At 39.8% G+C, this 21,786-nt stretch overlaps 1 protein-coding gene across 1 annotated transcript in view; it reads left to right on the top strand.

The window, feature by feature from the left end:
* Cacna2d3 (calcium channel, voltage-dependent, alpha 2/delta subunit 3) overlaps positions 1-21,786 on the top strand; it is a 935,068-nt gene that overhangs the window by 446,127 nt on the left and 467,155 nt on the right. Inside the window, exons 6-8 of the mRNA XM_013030732.1 lie at positions 1,418-1,549; positions 6,879-6,939; positions 7,135-7,285. Of these exons, the coding sequence (XP_012886186.1) occupies positions 1,418-1,549; positions 6,879-6,939; positions 7,135-7,285 (344 nt within the window). The remainder of the gene's footprint in view (positions 1-1,417; positions 1,550-6,878; positions 6,940-7,134; positions 7,286-21,786) is intronic.

The following is a 21,786-nucleotide window of genomic DNA, read 5'->3' as shown; positions in this document are numbered from 1 at the left end:
AGAAGCTCTGCAACTTCATGCAATCCCATTTGTCCAACCTTTCTTTGATTTGTTGTGTTTCTGGGTCTCTATTAAGAAAATTTTGGCCTGTGCCAAGGAGACCTAGGGTTTCTCCTATTCCATCCTATAATGTTTTCAGAGTGTCTGCTTTGACTATTAGGTCTTTGATCCATTTGGAGTTGATTCTGGTGCAGGGTGATATATAAGGATCTAGCTTTAGTTTTCTACAAGTAGTTAACCAATTTTGCCAGCACCATTAACTGAAGAGGCTGTCTTTCTTCCATTCTATTTTTTTTTTAGCTCCCTTATCGAAGATTAGATGGCTATAGATCTGTAGGTTCATTTCTGGGTTTTCAATTCTATTCCATTGGTCCTATGGACCCATTACAACAATGAGATGTACGAGTTGTTATGTCGAAAACGAACTTTACAACTTTAGTGGGGTGGGAGGGGTGGGAGGGGAGCAGGGAGGATCGGGTGGGGGGGTGGGGGGAGGATGGGAAGGGATGGGAAGGGGAAACAAAGGAGGAGGCTACAATGCTTAATAAGAAATGTACTCATTATCTTGCCTATGTAATTTTAACTCCTCTGTACAGTATTTTCACAATTAAAAAAAGTATGTATTAAAAAAATCAGTAGAAGGTGGACTGGCTGGGAGCATCCTGTGATCTACCTTATTTTAGTCAGCATGTGGGAAATACTTCACTTTCTTTTTCTTTACCTTTATATTTACTGTATGAACAAAAAACAGAGTTTTGGGACTACTAATAGTGAGGAAAAGTGATTTGTTATTGAGATCATAGGGCCTAAGAACGAGTTAAGATCTGGTTTCGGGACAATTTCATTATATCCACCCACCCATCCATCCATATATCACATATCCATCTCTTCATCTAACCATATTCTGGTCCAAAGGTCTTTGCCCTTATTGAGTCCCATTCTGCTAAAAAGAAGCCGAGAGATTTTGTGAAGTAATTCCTATTTGCTTACTCATTTTTATAATAAAAGTCTAAGTCAGGGGTATAGGGAATTGGAGCAGGGCTGTGTTGGCTGAAGAGATTACAGCGAGAGAAGACACATTTTTCCTGTTTTTAAGGCTGAGTTCTGGCTTAGTACAGGGGAAAGTAGGAAAATAACACTAGAAAGTCTCTTTGCTCTTTTAATAACCATAGTTTATATCATATATGTATATATATGTATATATATAAAACAGAAGTCACTATTTTGGGGGTAAGTGGTTGAAGTAAAGAGCTATTAATAGAGACTCTTGGGTGGGTCAGATGGCTCAGAGAGCTTGGAACAGGAGGGGAAGCACTCCAGGACCTTCACCTTTCTTCAAAGCTATATGCAGTCAGCCATTTTACAGCTAGAAGATGTGTGGTTTTCCTCATGGTTTTTCTTCTGTTCTTTATTTCAGATCCTGCAATCGTCAATGGTGTTTATTGGTCTGAATCCCTAAACAAAGTTTTTGTAGATAACTTCGATCGGGACCCATCACTCATATGGCAGTACTTTGGAAGTGCAAAGGGATTTTTTAGGCAATACCCCGGTGAGTACCCTTGCACAGACAGTTGCAACCCTCATCCCTCCTGCCTCCATAGAATGGAGAGTCCCTAGAATGTTCCAGATTCATGATCCTGTAATATTTTCCTTAGGACTCAGGGTTACAGTTTTTCTACTTTCTCTAAGAAAAAGATGAAACAAGAAGTTCTGTTGTCAGGGTGCACAGCAAGAACAATAAAATGGTACTATTTGCATACATACATATGTGCACGTAAACACACACAGCATTGATCAGAGAATTGTTCTCTGAACCGATGAATGGTGTTAGTATCTTTTTCTTTTTCTTTTTTCTTTTTTTTTGGTCATGGGGCTTGAACTTTAGGCCTGAACTCTGTCCCTCAGTTCTTCAGCTCAAGGCTAGCTCTCTGCCACTTGAGCCACTGCACCACTTCCAGTTTTCAGAGTGGTTTATTGGAGAGAAGAGTCTCACAGACTTTCCTGCCCGGGCTGGCTTTGAACCTCGATCCTCAGATCTCATCCTCCTGAGTAGCTAGGATTACAGGCATGAGCTACCCGTGCCCGTCTTGTTAGTATCTTTTTCAATAGAGTAGTTCATAGAGCTGCCGCAAAAAGTGATGAACTTATTGTGGAACATTTCATATTTAATCTTCCTGGGCAAAAATTAAGTTTTCTTCCTATTATTCCTAGAGTTGTTAAAAATTATTGCTGGGGGAAAGAGTAGGCCATATTTGGACATAGGTGAATTCTGACTATATTCAGGGTAGAAAATGTAAAGATAGGAACTGAGAACTTAGAACTGCCTCACCTTGGAAGTGGAGGTCAAAATGCCCAACACCAGGGCAGAGGGCAGTAGCCCCTCAATAGGGTCCCCTTCTCCCCAATAGTGCCCTAAGGAGATACACTTCTCATCACTTGTCCATCAAGTCTGTGGAACAGGTGTTCCTTCTGGGGCCTTCCCAGGCCTGTGCTTTGCAATAGGATTTTAATTCTGGCTCGGTTTGAATTTTAATTAAAAAGGAAAGTTTTAATTTTGCTTACAAGTTGTGAAAACAGGGCTCGGGGCTGCAATTGTGCCAACATCACAGCTGTAGAAATTAACAAGCTCAACCTATAAGAAGGGAAAAAAAAACATCCTGCATAATCTTGGAGCAATTAAGTGGAGTCTTTTATGTTTTCATTAAGTAAGACGAGGCACCTGATGTCTTCCCATTTCGAAACACAGAAACAATCAGCCTTTCCCTTGAGGAGCTGTGTGCCCTGTACTTGGCATCTGTGCCCTGAGATGTGCCTGGGGTATCTTCATTGCCAAATTATTCAGTATTTCCTAAGGGCTGTATTCAGCAGGGCATCCAAGCTTCCTCCTGGAGCATTTAAGCGATAAGCATGTTATTAAAAAAATCATTATAATCAACAGTGGACTATGAAAGTTCCAACATCACTGAATTGCAGTCTGCCTTGATAAACTCAACAGAGAGAATATTTAAGGCAGATGTTGCTAACATTGGAGCATGGAAGGAAGGCTGGCCAGCCTAGCAAACCACTGGGTATCTAGCCTAGTGTGGGCAGAGCAGATAAGTAGAAACCACAAATCAACCAATAAGAAGTCCTTTTGCTTCCGTCACAAGGTCACTGGAAAACAAAGGGGGGCTTTATAAAGGGTTTATGTAATGGGGAGATTTATTTAGTTATGTACAATGTTTTTATCAGTCATAGCAGTTGGGGCAAAATGCTTGCAGTTCTTTCATGATATTTTGGTTGGATTTTGACTTTGTAAAATGTCTGTTACTTTGCTGTACTTGTAAAGACATGGAGCACTGTCTTCCTCAGTTATTTCATGGTCCTGGTGTCAGGTGGCCACTCTACTTGGTTCTAAACATAGAGCACACCTCTTGCCTCTTGGCCATAACATGATTAGAAGAGTGATCCTGAACATTTTTGCTGGGATATTTTTTTGAATCAAGATGCTTCTTTCTAGTTATAAAGTAGTACAACAGTATAAGTGTCAGGTGTGCCTGACCCTAGCAAAATGGATCTCTCTTGTCCCTCTTGTGTGAGTATGTCCTAAGTTCTGGCTTGGTTCCAATACCATGTAAGGGCCTGTGAATGGAATAATGATGTCCAAGTCCTGTTCTTCATAAGCTTCTTGTGGGAAACATGTGTATCAGAGTTTGAGGTTACAAGTAACAGGAACCTACTTACATCTAGCTCCATCAAGAAACATATTATTGACTCCTATAACTTAAAATCTTATGTGCTTTTTACATCACTGTTAAATTTCAGTACTCATTAAGACCTTTTGGATTTGGATATTTTCTGTCCATGATCCTGACCTTGTTTCACTGGCAAGTGATCCCTTCATGATGTTGAAACTTTGACTTCAGGCTTTTGGAATGTCTCATTGTGGCCCCCAGAGGAGGAGAAAGCATGTGCTCCAATAGTTTGGCTTGGCCATCAGGCCAAGTAGGCCATGTACCCACCACTAAAGCCAGGGTCACTGGGTAGTAGGTAAACTCAGCCAGCTGAAACCATTGTGGCCCTGCTTGGAGTAATGCCTCAATGTAAGGGAATTAATGTTACCCCAAAGGGATGAAGACAGAGAGATATATTAGTATGATACAGTGTGTTTTATGCTAAAATGTGGTGAATGAATGGTGTGAGGGAATCACTGAGGTGTTCCTGTACTGGTTGTGATTGGGACAAAACAGTTCCTTAATTCCAGGGAGCATTTGCCTAGAAATACACCCATGATGATGATGCCTACACAGAGCCATACACAGGCTTCAACAAGCTCATCTATGTCACAGTCATGTGGCAATCATTGAACTTTCCAAAAGAGTTTTGTACAATGGTGGCTATGCTGTATGTGTATCTTGACTTTAATGTCCCTATCAGAGAGATCCACAATGTACTTAGGCAGGAGGAAAGGCCCTCAGAAGTTCTTCCCATGACGTTGAGACAAGTTTTGCTTTATTTGCTTTAAGACAGTATCCTATAGACCATCTTAAGGAACACAGATGAAATAAATGTCTCTGTCAAGAATGGCATGGTGACAGGAGGAACAGGTCTTAGCAGTAACCTCAGGAAACTCTGAAGATTTTGACCCAAATGTTGAGTTTAGGCAAAATGACACCCAAAGGCATATCTGGCCCTGACTTTGAGTTATAGCATGATGTTTATTGCTACATTCAGTGCTGTGTGTCTGGAACTGCCTCCAGGTACTGCCTTTATCCACACTTAATGCAAACCTCATGTGGCTTTGCTTCACGGTTTTTGCTGTGGCCCATGTGCTTCTCCTCTGGCGCAGACCTTTGCTATACACGGGTATGCCAGCATTTCTGCTTTTCCTTGCAAACTTCTCATGTTCTACTCAGCCTCGGGTCCTTTGCACACATTAGTTTCTCTGCCTTGGATATTCCTTTCGATCCAGAACTGTGAGAGAAAACACTTCTGTTAAGTGACCAAGCTTGTCACACCTTGTTAACAGCAGTTCTAACAAAGTAATGCACCATCATTCCTCTCTCTACTCAGAGATTCTTTTCTCCTATGAGGGAGCATGCTCACCTTTCATATACTGATTTTAACATCAGGTGTTTCTGTCCTATGGTATCGCTCATACTTGTGATTTCTTCTCTACTATCTATTTATTGCTGGATGTGTATGGCTTCTTCCACATCCGGTCTTCTCAGTCACTGCTGTGTATATGCTGACTAGCACAGTGCTTGCCAGTTTGGTGAAAATTGGTGACAAGCAGACTTGGACTCAGAGCCACACCATTTGTGCTCGAATTATTTCCCTTATTAATTTTCCCAGAAGATTAAATTAGTCCAACTTTTACAAAAGCACCAGTTTTCAGCAGTACCTGGGGAAAAATTCTTCTAAGCTCAGATGCAAATAAAGTTAGTTAGTGCCCTTAATTTTCTACTTCCTAGGCCCTATATGGACCTTAGTGTTGGGGCAGAGAACACACAGAAGCTAGGCTGGGAGTCAAGGAATGATGACAGGGATAGAGTTCAGTGGTAGATAGTGGGTAGTACATATAGGCATGAATATGCCCTATGAACACCCACACAACCAACTCAGGGAACAGCCACTAGCCCTTACCATAGATCAATACATTTAACTAAGGAAAATCACTTCTTCATGGAATTTGAAATCAGAACATTACCTGACTGACCCCATCCTAACTGTGCTTGTCTTCATACGAAGACTTAATGACCTTCAACTGGTACTACCTTATATTTCTGCCTTCTAACATCTTTCGCAAAACTCTTTAAAATAGGCTCATGGGCAGGTGGGAAATGAAGAACGAGGATTGAACACAAGGACTGAAGTACTGCTGTAGGATGTAGTACAATGAAAAGGCTCTCTTAAGCTCTTTTATGTTATTATTTAGTGTGGTCTAGAAATGTGACCATTGTTGACTGGAAAGGAGATGCTCAGTGTCACACATCTTAGGAATTTCCTCCTGTGAACATAACATTTCTGTTTGTCTTTCCTTACCTTCAAAGCTTATATTTCAAATCCTCTACCTTTGTGCAGCACCGATGGCTGAAAACAATTATTGACTATTTCATTTTAAGAAGCAAATGCCACCTTTTTAAATGAACTTTTATCCTTTGCAAATAAGTTGTACATGGAGAATGGCACCCATGGATATATTCTGACCAGTTTGTAAACCATAGCACTAAGGATGCTGGGTCTGTTTTTTTTCACCCAAAGAAACTCTTTAGGCCCCAGGCCTGAAATGCAAGCTCCATTTTGCAGCATAATTAGGGCTATTTTATTTCATTCCATTGTAGAAAGGGAGGCCAAATTCTGATTTAGAAACAGGAACAGAGAGGGAACAACCCTATGTATTTTCTGAGTTGGAAACATTTTACCATATGATTCCCCTAGATGTGTTCCGCTCTATGCCTCCTCCGCTTCATGCTATAGGCATTACCCCACCTAGGCCCAGGGATAAGGGGAAGACTCTGCCTAGAGACCTGTGAATGATGCCAGCAACTTCCAACAACTTGCTAGTCAATGAGATGGCCTCGGCCGTCTGGTTCATTAGCTAATGGCAGGGCCTGGAGTTGCATCCTCTCTTGCAGGACAGCATGGTACTAAAGTTGTATCTACATTACAGCAGCTGTGTGGAGGAACTAGGTGAAGGCTGTGTCTACTATAGCACTACATCCTTGAAGGTGTCTTTCCAGAGCTGGGCATGGGCATGGGAGGAGCTCCACGGTTGGTTGGTCTTTGCATGTGATTTTTTCACCCTGTCCATTCCGTCAGCAAAGCAGAGCAGCCTGAAATGTTACAAATAAATATTTGAAGTTTCTGGGTTTCATCTAACCCCATTTCTTTTCTAGGGATTAAATGGGAACCAGATGAGAATGGAGTCATTGCCTTTGACTGCAGGAACCGAAAATGGTAGGCAGCGGTTAGATCTCAGTTATTTATTTGTTGTTGTTATTTTTGTTTACTTGTGGTACACCCAATGGAATACAGGCTCTTGCACATTCCAGGCTAGCATTTTACCACTGAGCTACATCTTTAGTTCCTCTTAGTTATTAAAACTTGAAGATGGGCCAGGATTCATTTTTACTTATTTTTTTCCTGACCTAGGTACATCCAGGCAGCGACATCTCCAAAAGATGTGGTCATTTTAGTTGATGTCAGTGGTAGCATGAAAGGACTCCGTCTGACTATTGCAAAGCAAACAGTCTCCTCTATTTTGGATACTCTGGGGGATGATGACTTCTTTAACATAATTGCGGTGAGTACACCATTTTGTGCTTTCTTTGCACTTTGGGTCATTTCCATTGTTACTGTTATGCATATACAGTGTCTAGAGGTCAGAGGATGCGGCCATGTTTATTCACTGAATCTGGAACAGTGAAGGGGCTTGGTCCAGAGACTGGAAATGAAGCTGGGCATATTTCTTCTCCCCACTCAGATGCAGCCCCTTTCTTCTGGAAAAAAAACAGCATCAGTTTTGATGGTCCTGGGAGCTAGTAATTTCAGGACTGTGGTAACTAGACCTAGAAAGCTCTTTCTTAAGCTATAGAATCTCTTGTGTGTAATGTGGAAATGACCTTTTTAGCTTGATACAATGACCATAATAAGGATGATTTATCAGCATGACTGAGAGGTAGAGAGCAGCTGACAGCTCCTTCCCACAATAAGATGGCACTTACTAAATGGCTGCTATGCTATGTATCTTACTCTTCATATTTTTATCATCTTCCCTCCTCACAGCAACTGCAGGAGGTACAGGCTGGCTTTGGCATATTCTCAAATGGAGATGCCGAGATAAAATGATAATAATTTGTCCAAACTCCCAGGACTAGAAGGGGGAGATCCAGAGACCAAGTAGAAGCCAGGCAATAACACATGATTTGCAAAGGAGCACTTGTTCAAATTTCCATTCCTAGGTCTTTTTCTTCTCTCTAGTCCTTGGTGAAATTGTCATTATGTCTCTTATGTCTCTCCCACTCTCTTTCCAAAGACTGTGGTCCCAAGAAGCCTGATTCTCTTTCTGGAGTACTAAGCTAGGCACTCATGGGTGGTGGATCCTTGTGGTTTGTTGTCACCTGGCTGTTCTGCACATGATATAGGAACAATAGGCAATAGAGGCACAGGTTGGGCTTTGGAGCCAGTATTGCATTTGGAATCATGCTCTGCTGCATACTGAGTCAAGTCTTGGGGCATCACTTTGGTCTGTACAATTGCCCCTGGTGCTCTGAAGCACTCACATTGCCCTCCAGGTTGCTGCAGAGATTCTGAGCTGATGTGCAGGTGTCAGGTTGGTGCACAAGATACACAGGCATGACAGTATTGTTGCTGCAATCTGCACGACTTCCTAGACCATGAGCAGGGCATGTCCGATGGAGCCCTCCATTATGAAGTTCAAGTGACATTAAGGTGTCAGAGAGATCACGCGAATGTCCTGACTGCAGCTTCTGATGAAACTCAGAACTCTGTGTCCTTACACAACCTTGAGGCATCAGGATTTACAGCTTCCTGTTTTATATAGCCCTAAAGAAGAGATGGAAAAGAGAGGGAGCATTTTATCCCTAGAGTATACAGACCCCATAGGACAGTACCTGATAAACAGCAGGCGAGCTGAATCATAGCACCTGCCTTTGGTAGAACACCCACTTAGTGAAGCTAGGCTCCGTTGTAGCTTATCTCACCGTTTTTTTTGGTTGTGGGGCCTGAACTCTTGGCCTGGGCATTGTCCCTCAGCTCTTCAGCTCAAGGCTAGTGCTCTACCACTTGAGCCAAAGCACCACGTCTGGTGGTTTATTGGAGATAAGAGTCTCATGGACTTTCCTTCCCTGGCTGGCTTTGAACTGTGATCCTCAGATCTCAGCCTTCTGAGTAGCTAGGGTTACAGGCGTGAGCCACCGGTGCCCAGCAAACATTAAGTTTTCTAGCCAGAAGTTTCTCAACTTACCAGCCACCATCTGACTGTGCAAATGTGTTCTGATCCTAAGGCATTCATAGATAAGAAGCTACTAATCTAAGACTATCTTCCTTATTAATCTTTAATTACTCATTACAGAAGTATTAGAAATTCACGTAAAAAGAAGAGCTGACTAATTATATCGTGCATCCTTTATCAGTCAGAATTCATTGTTGAGTTAACAAAACCAATCGATTGAAATAATCTACATAAGTCCATTAAGATATATAAACATTGTCAGCTCAATAATGAAGAGAGGGTGATTAAGATAATTAAAAGTAGACATGTTAGTTATTATGGAGCAGTTCAGTAAAAATAAGTATTTTCTCTTTCCCAAATTGTCTCCTTGTAGAAAGAAACCCATTGGAGGTCTCATTAACCCCTTACCCTGCATCTGTTAGTTTTCAACATAAGTGATCAGCTTCAAATTATTTACAGAATTATTGTGACAATTTCCAAGAAACTCTGAACTTTTTATTTGAAGCTTTTATTGTAGAATCATGAACTTTGTTCTCCTAATGTGGAAGGGAATAGACCAGATTTATTAGTGAATTTATATTAGAAGGCCAGGGTTATAAAGGAACCATTAATTAACAGTAACTTTTCATGATGATTTTACTTTTATAATGTAGGCAACATATGTTAAAATTTTAAACAAGTCAGAGATGTTTTCATTACCTCTCATTTTGGCAGATATTCTTCCTCCTTTTTCTGTAACCATAAGACCCCACAAATTTTATGCAAATTCCAGTCACTGTATACAAAATATTCAGGAACTTAGTTCTATTTTTTATTGCAGTTAAATGTATTTGAATAGCAGAGCATCTCACCACATATAGGTGACATCAAATGTTTTGTCAGTCCCTCATTACATGGTCATTATGTAGATGCAAATCTGCTTTCTACTTGAGAATGCATCAACAAATGGACTTATCCCTGAGCAAAATGCACCAAAGGACATGCATATGTTTTTGCAAGGTTGAGTGTGCTTTTTTAATGAATAAACTCTAGAAAGTGAAGTTACTGCACCAAAGGATAGATGCATGTAAATCCTCCTAGAATGTCCACCAAGCAAGGTGTCAGGTTTTCTTTATACACTTAACGCAGCGGAAAGGCCCTAAATAATTGTAGCTTTATGCTTCAGTTTCATTTACACTCCCTTGAACTATGTCTTCTGACCCTTGGTGTGTCTCACTAGTTTTGCCTTGTGGAACTATCATTTTCCTCTATCACTTCCTGTTATTTCCATCATGCATATTGGCTCTAGTATTACAGTGTGTGTTTTCTGTCTATTTGAAGTGCCCACTCATAGTTCCAGATGACCATCTAAGAGCAGGTTATTACAAGTGCTAGGGGATGGGATGTTAACATCTCTACCCATAATGCCTTGAAAATTGGTTTAAGTGTGTTGTTCTTGTGCATCTCTTTAGGGGAGAGAATGCCACCACTCCCTTCCTCATTACACTGCCAGCTTTCTCTTGCTTGCTGGGTAGATAGTTCAGGAGATATTCCAAACTTTTAGAAAGACATAAAAAAATATAATCTTTATTTTCAATGTTGGGAGCCACTATGCACTGTAAGTTTTTGTTTGTATAGATCTAATTTGTCATTTTCATTTGATTTTCATTATCATAATGGAGAATAGGAGGGGGATTTAAATAGTTGGAAAAGACTTCCAGGGGCTACTTTTGTCAGTTTTACATGTTTTATTAAGTTCATTGTGAAGTGCATCATATACCAAAAGTCTTCTGATCCCGATCTTTCCAGAGAATAAATATAAAAGGATAATATTAAAAATTGGTTTAGTTTTGATGGGCAGGGTATTGCTACATCTATCTAAAATTAATGAGCTAACTGATTGAATTATGGAAGAATAGGTGAAATATGAGAGTGGTTTTATGCAGTCAGAGTTAAAATTTAAGGTCAAACCACTGGTGCATGAAGAGAGATGTCTCTAACAAGAGAAAAGGCATATTTTTCTGATTTTCTTTGAAGTCTAACTCCAAGTCATGCATTAAATGAACAATATTATCATAAAAATGAGGGTGCTAATTTTGTTCAATGCTGAGACTTGGAAAATGATTTTACAGAAGCGTAAGCCATGCATTACATGGACACAATAGTAACGGGGCTGGTATTGTGAAGTCAATTTAAAATGCCTCCCACAGCCCATGTTTGTGCAGAGTGGAATAGAGAAGAGCATCTTTTGCTGGCTCATCTCAGAGCTTCCTGGTGCCCTGGTTTTAATTTGCAGCATTTTCTTTAGAACTGTTTCTCTAGTGCTTTGCCTGCCATGGATTTGCTTTTGAAAGTAATGGATTCCGCATTAAAAGTATAAGGATGGTATTTTCTTTCACTGTTCATTTGTTCTGTACTACTAATTATGTCCAGTCTGGTTTCAAATTACATAAGAAGCTTTTGTAATGCAAAAGATCCCTGGGATTCCTTGTTTTGGTGAAAATATTGTGGCTTCATCTGCTTCCTTACCTAATCCCTACACATTTTCATTCTAAAGGTTATTTAATCAAAAGTACACCAATAAAACCATAAAATATTTAATGGGTCCCAGCAATTTTACATCAGTTTCTTACATTACATGAGCCTGCCAGCATTTTAATAATATGGTCTTTTGTGTGGAACTTTGGATTCTCTAAAATATACCCGCTTACTTCCTCTACTTTTTGTTTATTTATCTGTTTTTGAAAGGGATAGAGATTTTCATCTTATTTTTTGAGTCTGTGCCAAACTTTTCTTTTCTGGCTTTGTTCCTAGTTTTTCCCATTAGTGTCTTCTCTACAGTTTTAATTCTTTTTGTTTCTTTGTTCTGCTTGCTTCATTCAACAAATATTATTGAGTGCTCAGTGTTAAGTCCTGGGGCTGCCTTAGTAGTAGGATTGACTGCCTTGAGGGAAGGATACTAAGAGTCAGGTATCACAATGCAATGGGGCCATTGTGGGCTTGGTGGGAGGTAGAGGGAAGACACAGGGACAGGGCATGCAAGCACCCGGAGACCCAGTGATGGTTTCTTGGAAGAAGTGATAGGAAATGTACAGCTGCAGATAAATGACCATTAGTCATATGTAGGAGGATGTTGTCAGGGAAGGAAGGAAGAGAAAGTTAACAGTTTATGAGGTAAGTGCTATCTACAGGTTGTGTGAACCCTACCCTGCCCCTCAGGAAGAAGTTCATTAGTTCTGGAGCCCATAGGATGAGGGTAAGCAGGGAGAGGGAGTGCTTAGTTAATATTCAGTGAGCAAATAAAGGAATGAAGAATCCCATGGCAGATGCTTCCTGGCAGGAAATTTGGCAGCAGCTGGCTCCACTGTCCTGGTTCTCTGCCTGCCCGAGTTCTTGGACCCTGAGAGAGCTCCCATGTGCACTGGAGTGGACAGGGTGCTCCAGGGACAATGGCCCCTCATTTTGCACATTTAAGCATTCTTATGTCTAGTACCATATCACTTTGTGTCTAACAAAAGTGACCTCTGTGTCCTCCAGAGGAGTCCATGACATGGCCTTCTGTTGCCAAGAGTAGTCACTTGCCATCTCCCACGCCATCACCTTCCTCTCTGCAGTGTGTCATCTACAGGTCTTGTTCTGTTCATACATATCACAATCACACATCCACCTCCTTCCTTTCCTGTGTACTATATGCATACATTTGCAGTGGCCTTACAGGTACCACTCTGTGCTGATGTTGATAAGCTCATTTCTTTCTCATAGTGAATCTATTGACAGAGACAATAAGAACCCAAGTTTCCCCAACACAGAAACTGAAACTCAAGAGAGCTGAGATGCCTTGGCCATGACATCCAGCTAGTCTATGATAGAACCAGTGCTGGAACCCAGTCCTGTCTGCGTCAGTTGCTCTAGATTTACTGTGTCGCCCTTGTGTGAATCAGAAGAAACCCATGAGGAGGGAAGAGGGGAGCAGAAAGCTAGTAGTAATTAAGTCTTGGAATTATGTGACAAGTCCTGATGTGATATCACCTTGATGTAGTAAATTCCTTTTCTGTCATCTCAGGATGGCACTAGCCAGCTGGTTTTCACCTTCTCCAAAGATGCTTGCTCCACTCCTGTCTTTCCAAGAGACACTATACATGACCAAGAATTTCCCCACCTTGACAGGAGGGGAGAAGGTTGAATGCTTTTGTAGAGCTAAGACAGGTCCCACCTCTACACCACGGTGGTGGGAAAAGATAAACTCAAATTGCAGAGGACACTGCCTCTAGCAGTGATGATAAGCATTGCATCCTCTTCCTCCTTAGACTGCTGAACCAGCTTGGCCAAGGGCAAAGAAAAACTATTTGTAAGGCTGTCTTGTTCTAAGGCTTGAGGGGACCACATCTTCGATTGGAAACTGACATTATTTTCACAGAAATCTAGATAATATCCACGAAAATTCAGCAGCTGAAAAATAATTAAACAGAAAGCTACGACAAGGCGGTCTAGAAGGAGGTCTATGTGCAGGGCATCCTTGGTATTCTCTCAAGTGCAATGGGCAGGCACAGCTGGCAGACCTCCTTTGTATAGATGCTGGGTGCACACTCCCTCCCTTCCACATATGGCCAGTCCTCGCTTCCCTCAGTGATACAGACCAGATTGTTCAGCATAGCTCTACCCTGACGCAGTCAAGGGAAATTAGTGAGCTGAAAACTTGGATGATGCCACTAACAATCTGGCTGGGGTTCAGAAGAGCAGATTCCTGTACTGGGTCCATACATACACAATGACAGTAAGCCTGGTTCTAATTATTACTACATGTGCATGTCCCTGATGAGGGCACAAGCTTCTTGGTCTTCCTCTTCTGCAACCCCTTAAAACTATAGGCTTCTGCAGCAGCAAAGCACTTTCAGATCCATTTCCTTACTGGATCGCTCTGGGACCTCCTGGAGTAAACCGAAGATGAATTCACATAGGAATCTGGAATCCTCTCAGTTTAATGATTCTCCAAGGCAACACTATGAGTCCCCGCATGAGTCCTGATTCCATTCTCTACTTATACAACAGGAATCAATTCCAAGAATATATATTGGGCAGAATTTTGGTGAAATAAAAAAAAAACTTGACATGGAAAATGGAGGAATAAGGATGTAAAACCAAAATAGGAACTAGGGAGGAAATTTAGGGCTGCAAGGTACTGGTCAGCTGAATGAAGGTAGCTTTCACATAGAGTCATCTAACTATCTCCTAGGAGTCTGGAAGAGGCAACTATAGTCCGAGATTCTGCCTTCTATGATGGCATCAAGGACCTTATGCTACTACTCCTTCTTAATCTTCCATTTTTTCTCTGCTGTCTCCTGTGTACAATAATGGCCACTGAAACTCCACATTAGCATCCCAAGGAAGAAATAAGGATCATATGTAATAAAGAGTTTTCTTTCAATGGCAAAAAATGTTTGAAACTGCCAGAAAACCTCTTCTTGTGTCTTACTGGCTCAAGATGGGTTACCTGACCACTGACTACCTCTCTCTGCAAGATAAGTTGTGAAAACAATTATCCAGCAAAGGGGAGCTGGCTGAGACTGATTACGATTGTGCAACAGGCTGTGGGAAATGGCCTATGATCAACCCAAATGACCCATCAGCCAAGAAGGTAGAGGAAAGGGAAATAACAGTTTCCTTAGTAACTCCCAGCGTCTTTTCAATGTGGATAAGATTTTGGTAAAATACTGTTTCATATTGAATAATATATATGCATTTTGGATCCTGAGGTGACATTCTATTTGTGGAACAAATTTGCACTCTCATTTTCATCTTTTTAAAAAAATACAATTTTATTGTTAGTATTGAGGGGTTATACAGAGGGATTACTGTTTCATAAGTCAAGTAATGAGTACATTTCTTTTTTGGACAATATCACCCCTTCCTTCATTTTTCCTTAGTTACCTGCTCCTGTCCCTGACTAAGAGTTGCATAGTTCATTTTCCATACAGTGTCTACTTTGTACCATGCCTTCATTTGCTCCTTCTTTCATTTCTGCACACCCTTGACCCCCTACAAGACAGAAAAGAAGAACAAAGGAAGCAAACAAACCTAAAAAGCAAAAATAGCACTTCCCCTACCAACAGAAACAACCCATGTTTCCATTTCCTGGAATTTATTTCAATAGATAGTATTGTAACTGTTCAGAGGCATTATGCCTTTGGGTTCCTCCCCCAAGAGTATCTTCTTTTAGTCATAATGTTTGCATTTGAATGCCTAGCGTCCTGTTTATCATTCCCCAGTGTATTTTAGCTCTAGTTTCCACGTAAGAGAAAATGTGGCTTACCTCATTTAACATAATTTGTTCTAGGTTAATGTATTTCACTAAAAAAGACATACTGCTAGTTTTTTCTAATGAATGATTAAAATTCTATTCTGTGTAAGTACCACATTTTCTTGATCCAGTCATCTATTATAGGGCATCTGAGTTGTTTCTTTAACTTAGCAGTTGTGAACAGTGCAGCAATGAACATGGATGTGCAAGTGTCTTTACTGTATCCTGACTTGTAGATACTAATCTGGATAGAGGCTCAAGAGTGGTATGGCTGGATCATATGTTTAGATTTTTGAAGAGCCTCTAAACCTCCTTCCAGAGTAGTGATACTAGTTTTCATTCCCACCAATAGTGCAATAGGGTTCCATTTACCACACATTCCCAATATTTATTGTTGTTCAAATTCTCCATGTTGACAAATCTACCTGGAAATGGAATCTCAAATTTGTTTTGATACGCATTACCTTTATGGTCAAGGATGTTGAACATTTCCTCATGTATTTTTTAATCAGTTTTGCTTCTTCTTCTGAGAAGTATCTCTTTAGCTTCTTTGCCTACTTAGTGCTTGGTTTATTTGTTTGGGGAGGGATTCATTTCTTGAGCTTTTTGTATATTTTAGATATTAAGCCTTTGTTGGATATATTGCTGGTAAAGATTTTCTCCTAGTCTATTGGCTGGCTTTCTATTTCAGTAACTATGTCATTTGTTGTGTAGAAACTTTTTTACTTTCAGTATCTTTGTTATTGTGAAAATACCATACTGAGGAGTTACAATTACATGGGCAAGATAACGAGTACATTTCTTATCAAGCATTGTTGGCTCCTCTTTGTTTCCACTTCCCATACTCCCTCCACCCCCCCACCTGATCCGCCGCCCCCCGCAAAGTTGTAAAGTTCGTTTTTCCAACATAGCATCTTGTATGTCTCATTGTTGCAATGGGTCCACCTGTATCCCTATTTAAATGATTTGTTTTTACCCTTCCCCTCCACAAATTATACCAACATCAAATACAGTGAAAGCAGGGGTTATACCGTGGGGGAGGGACATACAAAGCAACATTTTTAATAAGTTTTTTATTGTGAAAATACCATACAGAGGGATTACAATTACATGAGCAAGGTAATGAATACATTTCTTATCAAGCATTGTTGCCTCCTCCTTTGTTTCCCCTTACCATCCCTGCCTTCCCATCTCCTCCCACTCCCCCACCAAAGTTGTAAAGTTCGTTTTTTGATATAATGTCTTGTATATCTCATTGTTGCTTTGGTTCCACCTGTATCCCAATTTAAACAAATTGTTTTTTCTCTTCCTCTCCACAAAGTATACCAACATCAAATACAGTGAAAATAGGGGCTATACCGTGGGGGAGGGACATACAAACCAACAAAAAAATCACCTTTTAAATATGTTAGAAGCAATAGCAAAAAAGAAAAATAATTTGAGTCCTTATCTTGGGGTTCATTTTGCCTAACATCAACTTATCTGACTTGTTCTGCTTGTCTCAGACATATACTACTTATTGCAAATAAGGGAAACCATGGGACTATGTTTCTTTGGGCCTGGCTTACTTCACTTAATATAATTTTTTTCAAGTCTTTCCATTTCCTAATAAATGGGGCAATGCCATTCTTTCTGATGGAGGCATAGAATTCCATTGTGTATATATACCACATTTTCTTGATCCATTCATCTACTGAGGGGCATCTGGGTTGGTTCCAGCTCTTAGCTTTGGTAAATAATACTGCAATAAACAAGGCCAATTGTTTCTGATCATTTGGGTAAATGCACAAAAGTGGGATTATTGGGTAATAGGGGAGCTCTATGTGGAATCTTTTGAGGAACCTCCATACTACTTTCCAAAGTGGTTGAACAAGTTTACACTCCCACCAACAATGCAGTAGGATTGCTGTCTGTCCACATCCCCTCCAGCATCTGTTGTTATTAGAGTTCTTGATTATAGCTATTCTAAGTGGAGTAAGGTGGTATCGCAGTGTTGTTTTGATTTGCATTTCTTTTATGGCTAGGGAGGTTGAACATTTCTTCAAGTGTCTATTGGCCATCCTTCTTTCCTCTTCAGAGAAGTTTCTCTTTAATTCTTCAGCCCACTTACTTATTGGACAGTTGTTTCTTTGAGGATTTGTTGTTGGGGGATTTAATTTTTTGAGTTCCAGGTATATTTTAGATATGAAACCCTTGTCCATTTTATGGCTAGCCCAATCCTGGGCTTTCTATTGATCTTGCTAGCTAAGTCCTTTGCCATGCAAAAGCTCTGCAATTTCATGCAATCCCATTTGTCCAACCTTTCTTTGATTTGTTGTGTTTCTGGGTCTCTTTTCAGAAAATTTTGGCCTGTGCCAAGGAACCCTAGGGTTTCTCCTATTCTGTCCTATAATGTTTTCAGAGTGTCTGCTTTGACTCTGAGGTCTTTGATCCATTTGGAGTTGATTCTGGTGCAGGGTGATATATAAGGATCTAGCTTTAGTTTTCTATAAGTGATTAACCATAGAGGTCCTTCACTTCTTTAGTTAAGTTAATTCCTAGGTATTTTATTTTTTGTGGGGCTATTACGAATGGGGTTGCTTTCAGCCACACTTTTCTCATTGTTGGCATACAGAAAAGCCATTGATTTTTGAGGATTAATTTTATACCCTGCTACTTTGCCAAAGTTTTGAATCAGCTTGAGTAATTTAAGAGTGGAGTCTGTAGGATTCTTTAAATACAAGATCATGTCATCTGCAAAAAGGGAGAGTTTTACTTCTTCTTTCTCTATTTGGATCCCCTTTATGTTTGCATCTTGTCTTATTGCTGTAACTAGGCATTCTAATACTAGATTGAAGAGAAGTGGAGAGAGTGGACATCCTTGTCTCATTCCTGAGTTAAGAGGAAATGGCTTTAGTTTTTCACCATTAAGTACAATGCTGGCTGTAGGTTTGTCCTATACAGACTTTATTGTATTGAGGAATGTTCCATGGATTCCTAGTTTTTCCAGAGCCTTTATCACAAAGGGGTGTTGGGTCTTATTTTTCTGCATCTATTGAGATAACCGTGTGGTTCTTATCCTTGCTCCTGTTGATATGATGAATTATATTAATTGGCTTGCATATATTGAACCAGCTTTGCATCCCTGAAATGAATCCTGGTTGATCATGGTGTATGATTTTTTGGATGAATTGTTGAAGTCAACTGGCCAAGATTTTTTTTCAGGCATTTTTTATTGTGAAAATACCATACAGAGGGGTTACAATTACATGGACAAGACAATGAGTACATTTCTTATCAAGCATTGTTGCCTCTTCCTTTGTTTTCCCTTCCCATCCCTTCCTATCTCCCGGGCTCCTCCCCCCCTGCCAAAGTTGTAAAGTTTGTTTTTGGACGTAACTATTTGTACATCTCATTGTTGCTATGAGTCCACCTGTATCCCTATTTTGTTGAGAAGTTTTGCATCGATGTTCATCAAAGAAATGGGTCTATAGTTCTCTTTCTTTGATGAGTCTCTGCCTGGTTTGGGGATGAGTGTTATGATAGCTTCATAGAATGAGTTCAGTAGTGAACTTCTCTTTCAGTTTCATTGAAGAGTTGGAGGAGTATGGGTGTGAGCTCTGCTTGGAAGGCCTTGTAGAATTCCACTGCAAATCCATCCAGTCCTGGGCTTTTCTTAGTTGGGAGGTCTCTTATTGCTGTTTCTATTTCAGTGCTTGATATGGGCTTGTTAAGTTGGTTGAACTCATCTTCGTTTAGTTTTGGCATGTAGATATTTGCTAGGAAAGTTCTATTTCTTCCAGGTTCTCAAACTTATTAGCATAAAAGTTTGAGAAGTATTCCCTTATAATGTTCTGAATCTTGGTTGTTTCTGTGGTGATGTTTCCATTCTCATCGCTGTTTGTTTGTTTGGGTGTGTTTTCTTCTTTTACTGATAAGATTTGCTAAGGGTCTGTCAATTTTGTTAATTTTTTTAAAGAACCAACTCTTCGTTTTGTTGATTCTTCCTATGGTTTTTTTTTGGATTCTAATTCGTTTAATTCTGATTTAATTTTAATTATATCTTTCCATCTACAGGATTGGGGTTTATCTTGCTGCTCTTTTTCAAGGAGGTTCAGATGTCTCATTAAATTGTTGGTTTCAGATCTCTTCAATTTGTTGATGTAGGAACTCAGAGCTATAAACTTGCCTCTGAGTACTGACTTTGCTGTGTCCCAGAGGAGATGGTAATTTGTGTGCTCATTTTTGTTGAATATCATGGACATTTGAATTTCCTTTCTAATCTCTTCCATGACCCACTGGTGATTCAACAGTGTGTTGTTCAGCCTCCATGTGTTACTGTGCAGAAACTTTTTATTTTGATGTAATCCTATTTTTTAAGCCTCTCTCCTATCTGCTGGAACTCTTTTCAATGAGTTTCTGCCTGTGCTTCTAAATTCTAATGTTTCTCTTATTCCTTCTTTCACTAATTTCAAAGTTTCAGTTCTGACATTGAGGTCTTTGATCCACTTTGAGTTGATGTTAATACATGATGATAAGCAGGCATCCACTTTTAGTGTTCTACATATGGATGCCCACTTTTCCCAAACCAATTATTGAAGATGCTGTTTTTACTGTATATTTTTGGCTCCCTTGCCAAATATCAGATAACTATAAGTATATGGTTTTATTTCTGGGTCTTCTAGTCTGGTCCATCTTTCTTTGGTCTGTTTTTATACCAGTACCAAGCTGTTGTTGTTATTATACTCTGTAGTAGAGCTTGAAGTCTGGGATTGTGATACCACCAGCATTGTTTTAGTTTATTTGGGGCAGGGAGTGGGGTGGGGTTGGCCTAAATTTTCTTTTGCTAGTTGAAGTCTTTTATTGTTACATATGAATTTTGAGATTGTTTTCTCTATCTTAGCAAAGAATGTTACTGGAATTTTGATGGGGATTGTGCAAAATTTGTGGATCAACTTTGGTATTATGGCTATTTTCACAATATCAACTTTATCTATTCATGAACATGGGAGTTTTTTCCATTTCCTGATGTTGTCTTCAATTTCTTTCTTCAGAGTTTTAATTTTTACTACAGAGGTCTTTTGCTTTCTTGGTTAAGTTTATTCTTAATTTTTTCACAATAAAAAATAAAAATTAAAAACTTATTCTTAATTTTTTGAAGTTATTGCAAAAGGAATTGTTTTCTTGATTTCACTCCCTGCTTGTACATTACTGGTATACAGAGGGGCTACTGATTTTTGTGGGTTTATTTTGTATCCTCCTACTGTGCCACAGTTATTGAGCAGCTCTAGGAGCTTAGGGATGGAGTCACTCTCATCCTTTAGATATAAAATCATGCCATCTGCAAATAAGGACAGTTTAACTTCTTCCCTTATCTGTATTTATTTTGTGTTTTTCTCTTACCTAATTGCTCTGGCTATGAGTTCCAGAATTATATTGAAAAGGAGTGGTGAGAGAGGATATTCTTGCCTTGTTCTTGATTTTAGAGGAAATAGCTTCAGTTTTTCACTGTGTAGTATGATGGTGGCTGTTGGTCTGTCATATATGACCGTTATTATTTCAACATACTCCCATTTCTTGTTGGTTAACTTTGGAATAGCATATGTAATACTTTTCCTTTTTGATTCATCAGAAGATATTTAATCTCTAAGAATTCAATAAAAATTTCATATGGTTCTGTATGACTAGAAAGATTAAAGAAGAAGGAAAAGCCAAATGAAGAAATAGGAAAGCTCAGTTGTTGGAGAGGAGATATTAGAGATTTTGGTGAGTAGATGTCATCTCAGATTGCCTGTATATGAGCCTGGATTTCACCTCTTACTTACTCCTTGGTGTCTTTGAACAACTTGATCATCGCTGATTCAGTATAAAGGATAAGTGATTAGAAGGACCTATCATATGAGGTTGAACTCGCACGCAAATAAAGTTTAGATTGTACCTGGATATAGTAAATATTCAGCAAAAACTGATTAGTAACAGTGATGCCATCTGTATCCTACTCACTTTGGAAGCATTGTATACATGATTTCATATGCACCTCCATCACTATTATAGCATCTTCAGGTTTGTTTTGTGGGGTGATTGTCCCAAACTCAGTTCTTATTTTTGTTACTCCCCTGTTCTTAACCCTTCAGTCCTTGCTGACAATAATCTTAGAGACCAAACTCCTTATCCAGTTTTCATCCAAAAGTGAATGTAAGAGATAACTTCTGGTTTCTTTCCACCAGCATTCTAGGCTCTTTTGGCCAATTGTGATGGTTTCATTGGAAAATGATCTAGGATCATTCACTGTGGAATCCACAGGGGACCAGTTGTAGATGGTAAAAACAGGGTTTTCCCTTGTGACTGGTAATCTAGGCAATAGTAAAGTAGAATTTAAATTTTAGTTTACAGGAGAGCATCCTAACCCAGTGGCTACCTTGCACCAAAAGCTTCTTTGTAGTGGAGGTAGGAATGGGGTGACCTTGAGCATTGGTCAGGAGGCAGAGTGGAGAGATCAGAACCAGGGCTCTAGGCAGATAGCCCAGTGGGGAAGGTCTGAAGAAAAGATGGGACATGTCAGAAATTGGAGGGA

Source organism: Dipodomys ordii, unplaced genomic scaffold (genome assembly GCF_000151885.1).
Source record: "Dipodomys ordii isolate 6190 unplaced genomic scaffold, Dord_2.0 Scaffold132, whole genome shotgun sequence".
In the NCBI taxonomy this organism is placed as follows: domain Eukaryota; kingdom Metazoa; phylum Chordata; class Mammalia; order Rodentia; family Heteromyidae; genus Dipodomys; species Dipodomys ordii.
Note: the sequence above shows the minus strand (reverse complement) of the source record. Positions and strands in the feature narration are given on the sequence as shown.